Source organism: Hyla sarda, chromosome 9, assembly GCF_029499605.1.
Source record: "Hyla sarda isolate aHylSar1 chromosome 9, aHylSar1.hap1, whole genome shotgun sequence".
Classification (NCBI taxonomy): Eukaryota; Metazoa; Chordata; class Amphibia; order Anura; family Hylidae; genus Hyla; species Hyla sarda.
In genome coordinates, this window is record NC_079197.1 from 9,927,518 (window position 1) to 9,939,306 (window position 11,789).

Here is an 11,789-nt window from a genome sequence, read left to right on the forward strand (position 1 = left end):
AGAAGCTCGTGACGAATCGAATTTACTGTAAGTTCGCTCATCTCTAATCTCAACCTCACATCCTTTCCCACATCCTATCCTCATATCCCAACCTCATATTCTGTCCTCATATCCTGTCAACAATACCGTCCTCAAATTCTGTCCTCATATCCCAACCTCATGCCCTGACCTCATATCCCGACCTTATATATCTCACCCTCATATCCCGTCCTCATACCCCAACCTCATGCCCTGACCTCATATCCCGACCTTATATATCTCACCCTCATATCCCGACCTTATATCCCACCCTCATAACCCGACCTCATATCCCGTCCTCATATCCCGTCCTTATATCCCGTCCTCCTATCCCGTCCTCCTATCCTATTCTCTGCACCTGACAGTCAGCAGGAAGTTTAAAATTCTCAGGCAATCTCTGCAGCCGAGATTATTGTGATCAGGTGATTTACTGGAAGTCCCATAGACTTGCATGGGAATTTAGACATAAAACCCCAAAACCCTCACAAATGGGGGTTGGTTCGGGATGATTTAATTAACTCTTCTATATTTTTAGTTGACATGTGACAAGTAACATGCGACTAAGTTTCATCAAAATATCTCCAGAAGTTATGCAGGAACTTACTGTACATATGTTGACTTCTATATCAATAAATATATAGATATTCTTTCTATTATACATCATGTAAAATTGTAGTAAACCTCAATAATAAAGTGTAGGCAGCCCCCTGACCCCCGCGCTCACTCTTCTGCTGCTGTAATCCTCCTATCATCTCATCATCTATTGGGTGTTCATAACAAATGCTTTAAATCTCAGAAATGACCCTGAAATAAAAACAATTGTACACTCAGAGGCTGCTCTTAGCACAGTACCGTGGTCAACAATGATTTCCCCAAAATGGACTTTTGCTGTTTTCTTTGTAGGAGGAAGACGTTCCGATGTCCTCACTAAGGTTTCAGCGCTGCTGGATGCACAGTCACTCATCTTGTGATACCTGAAGGGATAAGCAAATATGAATCACTATATACACAGCCCGTCCCCTCCAGTCACTATATACACAGCCCGTCCTCTCCAGTCACTATATACACAGCCCGTCCCCTCCAGTCACTATATACACAGCCCGTCCCCTCCAGTCACTATATACACAGCCCGTCCCCTCCAGTCACTATATACACAGCCCGTCCTCTCCAGTCACTATATTCACAGCCCGTCCCCTTCAGTCACTATATACACAGTCCGTCCTCTCCAGTCACTATATACACAGCCCGTCCCCTCCAGTCACTATATACACAGCCCGTCCCCTCCAGTCACTATATACACAGCCCGTCCCCTCCAGTCACTATATACACAGCCCGTCCCCTCCAGTCACTATATACACAGCCCGTCCCCTCCAGTCACTATATACACAGCCCGTCCCCTCCAGTCACTATATACACAGCCCGTCCCCTCCAGTCACTATATACACAGCCCGTCCCCTCCAGTCTCTATATACACAGCCCGTCCCCTCCAGTCTCTATATACACAGCCCGTCCCCTCCAGTCACTATATACACAGCCCGTCCCCTCCAGTCACTATATACACAGCCCGTCCCCTCCAGTCACTATATACACAGCCCGTCCCCTCCAGTCACTATATACACAGCCCGTCCCCTCCAGTCACTATATACACAGCCCGTCCCCTCCAGTCACTATATACACAGCCCGTCCCCTCCAGTCACTATATACACAGCCCGTCCCCTCCAGTCACTATATACACAGCCCGTCCCCTCCAGTCACTATATACACAGCCCGTCCCCTCCAGTCACTATATACACAGCCCGTCCCCTCCAGTCACTATATACACAGCCCGTCCCCTCCAGTCACTATATACACAGCCCGTCCCCTCCAGTCACTATATACACAGCCCGTCCCCTCCAGTCACTATATACACAGCCCGTCCCCTCCAGTAACTATATACACAGCCCGTCCCCTCTAGTCACTATATACACAACCCGTCCCCTCCAGTCACTATATACACAGCCCGTCCCCTCCAGTCACTATATACACAGCCCGTCCCCTCCAGTCACTATACACACAGCCCGTCCCCTCCAGTCACTATATACACAGCCCGTCCCCTCCAGTCACTATATACACAGCCCGTCCCCTCCAGTCACTATATACACAGCCCGTCCCCTCCAGTCACTATATACACAGCCCGTCCCCTCCAGTCACTATATACACAGCCCGTCCCCTCCAGTCACTATATACACAGCCCGTCCCTACCAGTCACTATATATGGCTGACATTTATCATTGTCTTTAGATTGTTTTTTTGTGTCTACAAAAAGGTGCAAAAAAGGCGCGAGCAGGGTTTATTTGCGCCTTTTGGTTTACACATTTCTGCTGACTTTGAGTGGCAATCCACTGAATTTGGCGATACACATGATATGGACGGGTTTTATGAACTGAATGAAGGGTTTTATGAAATACACTGAAAAGTCTCTAAAACTACCCGAGCCCAGACTTAGCTGAGCTTTTTGGTGTCTGTGAAGAGAGAAATTTCAGAAAATGTGACCTGCGCAAAATGTATCAAATGCTCTGCGACCATTTAATACATTTGGCGCTCCTACATATTACCAGCACACACGAAAAAAGGTGTGGAAAAATACTTCACTTACACCTACAATTAGAGATGAGCGAACTTACAGTAAATTCGATTTGTCACAAACTTCTCGGCTCGGCAGTTGATGACTTATCCTGCATAAATTAGTTCAGCTTTCCGGGGCTCCGGTGGGCTGGAAAAGGTGGATACAGTCCTAGGAAAGAGTCTCCTAGGACTGTATCCACCTTTTCCAGCTCACAGGAGCACCGGAAAGCTGAACTAATTTATGCAGGATAAGTCATCAACTGCCGAGCCGAGAAGTTCGTGACGAATCGAATTTACTGTAAGTTCGCTCATCTCTACCTACAATGATAAATGCCGTCCTATATATATATCCATAAAGTTGCCCATACTCCTCTCCGTCATCCACATCTTCTCCCCTTCTTTGGCTGAACTTGATGTTTGGCCATTTTTCAACCATATGTAACTATATGTACGTAACTAAGATTGGCGCGGTCATTCACCATATCAGCCATTAGTCATCTGTCCTTGATATAGCGGTATAGTTAGTGTACTCACCTCTGCAGGTTGTGGCGGTGCTGTGGATGGATCCGGTCTCCTGCCCTCATGGGTCTGCACTGACTGTGTTAGTATTCACACCCTTTCTTATTCTCTCGCATCATTAAACCGTGGATGGTGTTAAAAAGCTTTTGCTGGCGTCACCGTATCCTGAGCGGAGGGAGGAGGGAAGAGATGTACAGAGATGTGATGGATAGTGTGGATGGAAACGAAAACATCACACAGCAGGAAGCAGCACACATACAGCGCCCCACATCATACTCAGGGAAATTCGTACAATGCGCCCCCCAGATATCCAATACGTGCGGGATCATAGGGTAATAGGAACGTTATTATAAATCGATGGACGAGACGGGGGGTGTCGCTATAGGTAGCAGTCAAAAACATTCCATAGCGCCTCAGAGGGCTGAACGGCCCAATGCCATTTAAAGGGGTACTCCGCCCCTGGCATCTTATCCCCTATCCAAAGGATAGGTTATAAGATGTCAGATCGCCGGGGTCCCGGTGCTGCTGCAGCACCCCGCTATCATTACTGCGCAGAGCGAGTTCGCTCTGCACGTAATGACGGGTGATACAGGGGCCGGAGCAGCGTGATGTTATGGCTCCGCCCCTCATGACATCACGGCCCGTCCCCCTAATGCAAGTCTATGGCAGGGGGCGTGACGACCGTCACGCCCCCTCCCATAGACTTGTATTGACGGGGGCGGGCCGTGATGTCACGAGGGGGTGGAGCCGTGACGTAACGATGCTCCGGCCCCTGTATCACCCGTCATTACGTGCAGAGCGAACTCGCTCTGCGCAGTAATGATAGCGGGGTGCTGCAGCAGCACCGGGACCCCGGCGATCTGACATCTTATCCCCTATCCTTTGGATAGGGGATAAGATGTCTAGGGGCGGAGTACCCCTTTAACCCCTTAACGACGCAGGACGTATATTTACGTCCTGCGCCGGCTCCCGCGATATGAAGCGGGATCGCGCCGCGATCCCGCATCATATCGCGTCGGTCCCGGCGCTAATCAACGGCCGGGACCCGCGGCTAATACCACACATCGCCGATCGCGGCGATGTGCGGTATTAACCCTTTAGAAGCGGCGGTCAAAGCTGACCGCCGCTTCTAAAGTGAAACTGAAAGTATCCCGGCTGCTCAGTCGGGCTGTTCGGGACCGCCGCGGTGAAATCGCGGCGTCCCGAACAGCTGATCGGACACCGGGAGGGCTCTTACCTGCCTCCCCGGTGTCCGATCGACGAATGACTGCTCCGTGCCTGAGATCCAGGCAGGAGCAGTCAAGCGCCGATAATGCTGATCACAGGCGTGTTAATGCACGCCAGTGATCAGCATTAGAGATCAGTGTGTGCAGTGTTATAGGTCCCTATGGGATAACAATGATCAGTATAAGAGATCAGTGTGTGCAGTGTTATAGGTCCCTATGGGACCTATAACACTGCAAAAAAAATGTAAAAAAAAAGTGTTAATAAAGGTCATTTAACCCCTTCCCTAATAAAAGTTTGAATCACCCCCCTTTTCCCATAAAAAAATAAAACAGTGTAAAAAAAATAAAAAATAAACATATGTGGTATCGCCGCGTGCGTAAATGTCTGAACTATAAAAATATATCATTAATTAAGCCGTACGGTCAATGGCGTACGCGCAAAAAAATTCCAAAGTCCAAAAAAGCGTATTTTGGTCACTTTTTATATCATTAAAAAATGAATAAAAAGTGATCAAAAAGTCCGATCAAAACAAAAATCATACTGATAAAAACTTCAGATCACGGCGCAAAAAATGAGTCCTCATACCACCCCATACGTGGAAAAATAAAAAAGTTATAGGGGTCAGAAGATGACATTTTTAAACGTATACATTTTCCTGCATGTAGTTATGATTTTTTCCAGAAGTGCGACAAAATCAAACCTATATAAGTAGGGTATCATTTTAACCGTATGGACCTACAGAATAATGATAAGGTGTAATTTTTACCGAAATATGCACTGCGTAGAAACGAAAGCCCCCAAAAGTTACAAAATGGCGTTTTTTTTTCGATTTTGTCGCACAATGATTTTTTTTTCCGTTTCGCCGTGCATTTTTGGGTAAAATGACTAATGTCACTGCAAAGTAGAATTGGCGACGCAAAAAATAAGCCATAATATGAATTTTTAGGTGGAAAATTGAAAGGGTTATGATTTTTAAAAGGTAAGGAGGAAAAAACGAAAGTGCAAAAACGGAAAAACCCTGAGTCCTTAAGGGGTTAAGAAGACGTCAATCTTATGGCACATGATAGGTTTAGAGGTACAGATTTTGCCCTGAGGCCCTGGAGCTTTAAAGGGGTACTCCGGTGAAAAACAAACGTTTTAAAATCAATTGGTGGCAGAAAGTTATACAGATTTGTAAATTACTTCTAGATAAAAAAAAATGTAATCCTTCCAGTACTTATAAGCTGCTGTATGCTCCACAGGGAGTTGTGTAGTTCTTTCCAGTCTGCTGACACCTCTTGTCCATGTCAGGAACTGTCCAGAGGAGGAACAATTCCCTATAGCAGTGTTTCGCAACCAGGGGGCCTCCAGGTGTTGCAAAACTACAACTCCCAGCATGCCTGGACAGCCAAAGGCTGTCCAGGTATGCTGGGAGTTGTAGTTTTGCAACATCTGGTTGCACCCTGGTTGGGAAACACTGTCCTATAGCAAACCTCTCCTGCTCTGGACAGTTCCTGACAAGGACAGAGGGTGTCAGCAGAGAGAGCACTGTGGTCAGACTGGAAAGAGCTACACAACTTCCTGTGGAGCATAAAGCAGCTGATAAGTACTGGAAGGATTAAGATTTTTATGTAGAAGTAATTTACAAATCTGTATAACTTTCTGCCACCAGTTGATTTTAAAACGTTTGTTTTCCACCGGAGTACCCCTTTATAGCTCCAAACGTTTTGAAATCAACTGGTGGCAGAGAGTTATACAGATTTGTAAATTACTTCTACATAAAAATCTTAATCCTTCCAGTACTTATCAGCTGCTGTATGCTCCACAGGGAGTTGTATAGTTCTTTCCAGTCTGACCACAGTGCTCTCTGCTGACACCTCTATCCATGTCGGGAACTGTACAGAGCAGGAGAGGTTTGCTATAGGGCAGTGTTTCCCAACCAGGGTGCAATCAGATGTTGCAAAACTACAACTCCCAGCATACCTGGACAGCCTTTGGCTGTCCGGGCATGCTGGGAGTTGTAGTTTTGCTACACCTGGAGGCACCCTGGTTTGCGAAACACTGCTATAGGGAATTGTTCCTCCTCTGGACAGTTCCTGACATGGACAGGAGGTGTCAGCAGACTGGAATGAACTACACAACTCCCTGTGGCGCATACAGCTGCTTATAAGTACTGGAAGGATTAAGATTTTTATATAGAAGTAATTTACAAATCTATTTAACTTTCTGGCACCAGCTGATTTGAAATGATTTGTTTCCCCCCAGAGTACCCCTTTAGGTTACTTTTTTGCGGTGGCTGGGGGGGGGGGGGGGGTGGTGGGTTGACTTTAGTGGGCCTATTCCTCTTTTCTATGGGTTGTGTAAATTCATAAATGTCTCACCCCTTTCATGTACACCGTATAGTAGGTGTGTATACCACACCCCTATCTGGTGGCCTGTGTCTACAGCTATATACCCTGCCCTTCCCATCAGCTCCACAACCCAACATACGTCCTCCTCATTTCCCATTGACCTCCCAGTAATATTAGCAATAGACGTAGTGATGAAACATTTTTTTTTTTAAATGCTTCATCATTCCAAAAAAAAAAAAAAAATATATCAGAATGTCCCCTGCACTGGGGGGGTCAAATATGAGGCTCGGTTCACACTACGGAATTTCCGCCGGCAAATTGCAGGCAGAAATTCCGCTTTCTAAAATGTCTAGTGTAGTGAATGGGTTTTTCCGTCCACAAATTCACACTTCAGAATTTGTGAAGCGGAATTTGTGAACGGAAAATCCGCTTGGAAATTTCCGCCTGAAGAATGGCATTGCTCTTTCTTCAGGCGGAAATACTCGCGGAACACATTGCAGTCTATTGGAGTCTGCAGTGTCTGTGCGGTCCTAGCGCCGACTGATTCATTCGGCCGCACTCGGAATGTCCGGGCGGAAACTTCTGCTCGGAGGTTCCGCAGTGTGAACCTAGCCTTACGGTATTGACCAGGGATGTGCACACACAGACATAACAGGGGGCCCTTATTTCTACACCCACCCCTTGATGCCCTGTTGACAGGCATATTACTGCATTTTGCAAGATTACGGTGACTGCACTCCCCCCCATTGGATCACATGTACTGTAAATAACACTTAAGGTTTAGGGGCCCTGGTAGAGGTTTTACATCTAAAACCAGCTTACACATAGGGTGGTGTTTTCTAAGCAGGGGGCCTCCAGCTGTTGCAAAACTATAACTGCCATCAATGCTGGGAGTTGTAGTTTTGCATGTGGGGTACTCTCTGCTATACCACAGCAGCTAGGTGGTTAAATGGTCAGGATCTATGTCAGTGTTTCCCAACCAGGGTTTCTCCAGCTGTTGTAAAACTACAACTCCCAGCATGCCCGGACAGCTTTGGCTGGTAGGAGTTTTGCATGTGGGGGTAACCTCTGCTTTACCACGGCATTTAGTTAGTTAATTGGTCAGGATCTATGTTAGTGTTTCCCAACTGTCTCCAGCTGTTGCAAAACTACAACTCCCAGCATGCCTGGAAAATTGTTGTTTTAAAAGGCCAGGATCTATGTCATTGTTTCCCAACCAGGGTGCCTCCAGCTGTTGCAAAACTACAACTCCCAGCATGCCTGAAAAGTTGTAGTTTTAAATGGCCAGGATCTAGGTAATTGTTTCCCAACCAGGGTGCCTCCAGCTGTTGCAAAACTACAACTCCCAGCATGCCTGGAAAATTGTAGTTTTAAATGGCCAGGATATCTATGTAATTGTTTCCCAACCAGGGTTCCTCCAGCTGTTGCAAAACTACAACTCCCACCATGCCTGAAAAGTTGTAGTTTTAAATGGCCAGGATCTAGGTAATTGTTTCCCAACCAGGGTTCCTCCAGCTGTTGCAAAACTAAAACTCCCAGCATGCCTGGAAAGTTGTAGTTTTAAATGGCCAGGATCTATGTCATTGTTTCTCAACTAGGGTGCCTCCAGCTGTTGCAACACTACAACTCCCAGCACACATCCCAGCCAAGGGCTGTCCAGGCATGCTGGGAGTTGTGGTTAGTCATGTTGGGTGCACCACAGCATTTAGGTGTTTAATTGGCCAGTATCTTTGTCAGTGTTTGCCAACCAGGGTGCCTGCAGCTGTTGCAAAACTACAACTTGCAGCATGCCCGGACAGCCAACGGCTGTCCGGGCATGCTGGGAGTTGTAGTTTTGCAACAGCTGAAGGCACCCTAGGTTAGGAAACACTAATCTAGAAACTGGTACCTGAGGACCAATACTTAGACCCCATAAAGTTGTGTAAATTCTATAGGTAAATACATAATGGACCATTTTAGTTGCATCCTTGATATTCAGGGGGGGGGGGGGGGGGGGGGGGTCGTACCCCACCATAGGTATTTTTGTTCTCCATTTACTCACGTGCCCCAGAAACTATGAGTTGGCCCGAGGCTGATAGGCGCACCCCCTCCAGCAGTGAATGGGACGGCCCGAGAAGTTTTCCCATTGATTACTGCTGTGTAAGGGCGTGAATAATGTAAGTGCAGAGTGCAGGCTGCGTTACATCCCCATGAATTATTCAGGCCGCCACTTCAATCACTGTTTGCGGCTGATCCCAGGAGCATCATAAACCCAAATTATATAAGACTATGTACGATGGAACGTGGAGAGCGGACGGCAGCACAGGGATGATGAGTGTTATGCTGCAGGCTGGCTGGGAGTAGTAGTCCTAGGGCTATGTATGTCATGATGTTATCCTGCGGACCCAACTATTATTTTGTCAGATGACTTCTTCCCATTGAGACCTCTGGACACTAGGATTCCGTAAAACAACACAATATAGGACAGCGTTGTCCAATCAGGGTGCCTCCAGCTGTTGCAAAACTACAACTCCCAGCATACCCGGATAGCCAAAGGCAGCTGCGCACACCCAATGGCTGACATGTACTGTAAATAACATGTAAAGTTTAGGGGCCCTGGCAGAGGTTTTACATCCAGAGCACTGGTTCCCAACCAGGGTGCCTCCAGCTGTTGCAAAACTACAAATCCCAGCTTGCATGTACAGCCGTTGGCTTCCTGGGCATGCTGGGAGTAGTAGTTTTTCAACAGCTGGAACCATCCTGGCTTGGAAACGCTGGGCTAGGGCCTAAGTGTCCAACCTGTGTCTCTCCAGTTGTGGCAAAATTACAACTCCCAGCATGCTCGGGCAGCCAAAGGCTGTCCGGGCATGCTGGGAGTTGTAGTTTTAAAACAGCATGCTGGGGGTTGCAGAATTGCAACAGCTGGAGGCATCCTGTTTGGGAAACACTGGGCTAGGGCCTAGGTGTCCAACTTGCAGCTCTCCAGCTGTTGCAAAACTACAACTCCCAGGATGCACCGAGCCAGCCGTTGGCTGGGAGTTGTAGTTCTGCAATACCTGGAGCCACCCTGGGTTGGGAAACACCGATCTAGATCCTAGTGCAGGAAGGAGACCTCTGGACACTAGGATTGCGTGAAACAGCACGGTTTAGAACAGCGTTTTCCAACCAGGGTACCTTCAGCTGTTGCAAGAGTGAGTACAACTGTTGTAGTTTTGCCACAGCTGGAGGCACCCTGGTTGGTAAACGCTGGTTTAGGATGTTACAGCTTTTGAGCCAGATGAATGTATATTTGGTCACTGTCCCTTTAAATGTTACTTTTGCAGCAGATTCACTGAATTGGAAAGTCTATGATGTAGACTTCTACTCACACAACTCTGGTTTGCTGCACAACACCTGGACTGCCGTAGGTCACTGAAGAGATTGGTGTATTGCAGAGGGGTCCTTGTTCAGCCTTGTTATCCTCCTTGATAGCACTTTATCCTCACAATGTGGACGGGAATAGAAACAGGACAGTAGCATTATTGAGGACATTATAGAGCACTACTGAGCAGTTTAAGCAATAAATCAAGCCCCGGGATCAGATACTGAGAGTCTTGTGTAGTCTCTTTGCAGTCCTTTCATTTGCTTCAGGCTCTTTTCAATAACTCCTCCCTTCTTATCCAGGATACTTGAGCGAGTGCTGCTTTTAGCTGTATGTGCACCACATGACCCCCCCCTGACATGGACAGAGGTGTCAGCAGAGAGCACTGTGGTCAGACTGGAAAGAACTACACAACTTCCTCTGGAGCATACAGCAGCTGATAAGTACTGAAAGGATTAAGATTATTTTTATAGAAATAATTAACAAATCTGTTTAACTTTCTCGCACCAGCTGATATGAAAAAAAAAAATATATATATATATATATATATATATATTTTTTTTTACCGGAGTACCCCTTTAAGACTGGCTGCACTCCAGCCTCAGAAACCTCATCCAGCTGTGAACTGGCACAGATTTCCCCGACAATCTATTTGCTGGCGTATAGTTTGAATAAATGTGGTGCGAAGAGTGGGCACCACATCCCTCTTCTGCCCCTGTGGTTCACACTGAACTCGACGCGTTTCGCAGCGGGAACTGTGGCTCATATTCCTATTTAAAACAATAGGACGCGTAGAACACATGGTTTTGCACATATTGCAACGTGGAATACACATGAAACGGATAAGCGACATGTGAACACCCCCGAGGGTAGTTTTTCCTACCCAGTGTGCCTGCAGCTGTTGCCAAACTACAACTCCCACAATGCCCCGATGGTCGGTGTGCCTCCAGCTGTTGCCAAACTACTACTCCCAGCATGGCCAGACACCCAGTGTGCCTCCAGCTGTTGCCAAACTACAACTCTTACAATGCTCAGCCGGCCGGTGTGCCTCCAGCTGTTGCCAAACTACTACTCCCAGCATGGCCAGACATACAGTGTGCCTCCACGTGTTGCCCAACTACATGTCTCAGTTGCCAAACTACAGCTCCCAGCATGCCCGGACAGCCAAAGGCTGTCCGTGCATTCTGGGAGCTGTAGTTTGGCAACTGCTTGAGGCTGTTTGGATATGCTGGGAATTGTAGTTTGGCAACAGCTGGAGGCACACTGGCTGTCTAGGCATGCTGGGAGCTGTAGTTTGGCAACTGCTTAAGGCTTTTTGGACATGCTGGGAGTTGTAGTTAGGCAACAGCTGGAGGCACACTAGCTGTCTAGGCATGCTGGGAGTTGTAGTTTGGCAACAGCTGGAGGCACACTGGCTGTCAAGGCATGCTGGGAGTTGTAGTTTGGCAACAGCTGGAGGCACACTGGCTGTCTAGGCATACTGGGAGTTGTAGTTTGGCAACAGCTGGAGGCACACTGGCTGTCAAGGCATGCTGGGAGTTGTAGTTTGGCAACAGCTTGAGGCACACTGGCTGTCTAGGCATGCTGGGAGCTGTAGTTTGGCAACAGCTGGAGGCACACTGGCTGTCTAGGCATGCTGGGAGTTGTAGTTTGGCAACAGCTGGAGGCACCCTGGTTGAGACGTACTGCTGTAATGTAATGTGCTCAGTGTAAATTATCCTACAGCGCCCCCACAGGTGATCTAAAATATT

General features: G+C 47.4%; 1 protein-coding gene across 4 annotated transcripts in view; it reads right to left on the minus strand.

The window, feature by feature from the left end:
- Positions 1-11,789, minus strand: part of LOC130291788 (myoD family inhibitor domain-containing protein 2-like) — a 28,101-nt gene that overhangs the window by 16,131 nt on the left and 181 nt on the right. For 2 of the 4 annotated variants that reach the window (XM_056541053.1, XM_056541052.1), the window contains exons 2-3: positions 3,157-3,306; positions 871-992 (exon numbers count right to left, since the gene is read on the minus strand). In XM_056541053.1, coding sequence (XP_056397028.1) covers positions 871-992; positions 3,157-3,206 — 172 coding nt within the window. In that variant the 5' untranslated portion in view covers positions 3,207-3,306. Of the gene's footprint in view, positions 1-870; positions 993-3,156; positions 3,307-8,739; positions 9,256-10,045; positions 10,576-11,789 lie in introns of those variants that run through there. The other 2 variants (XM_056541054.1, XM_056541055.1) reach the window with 2 other exon arrangements.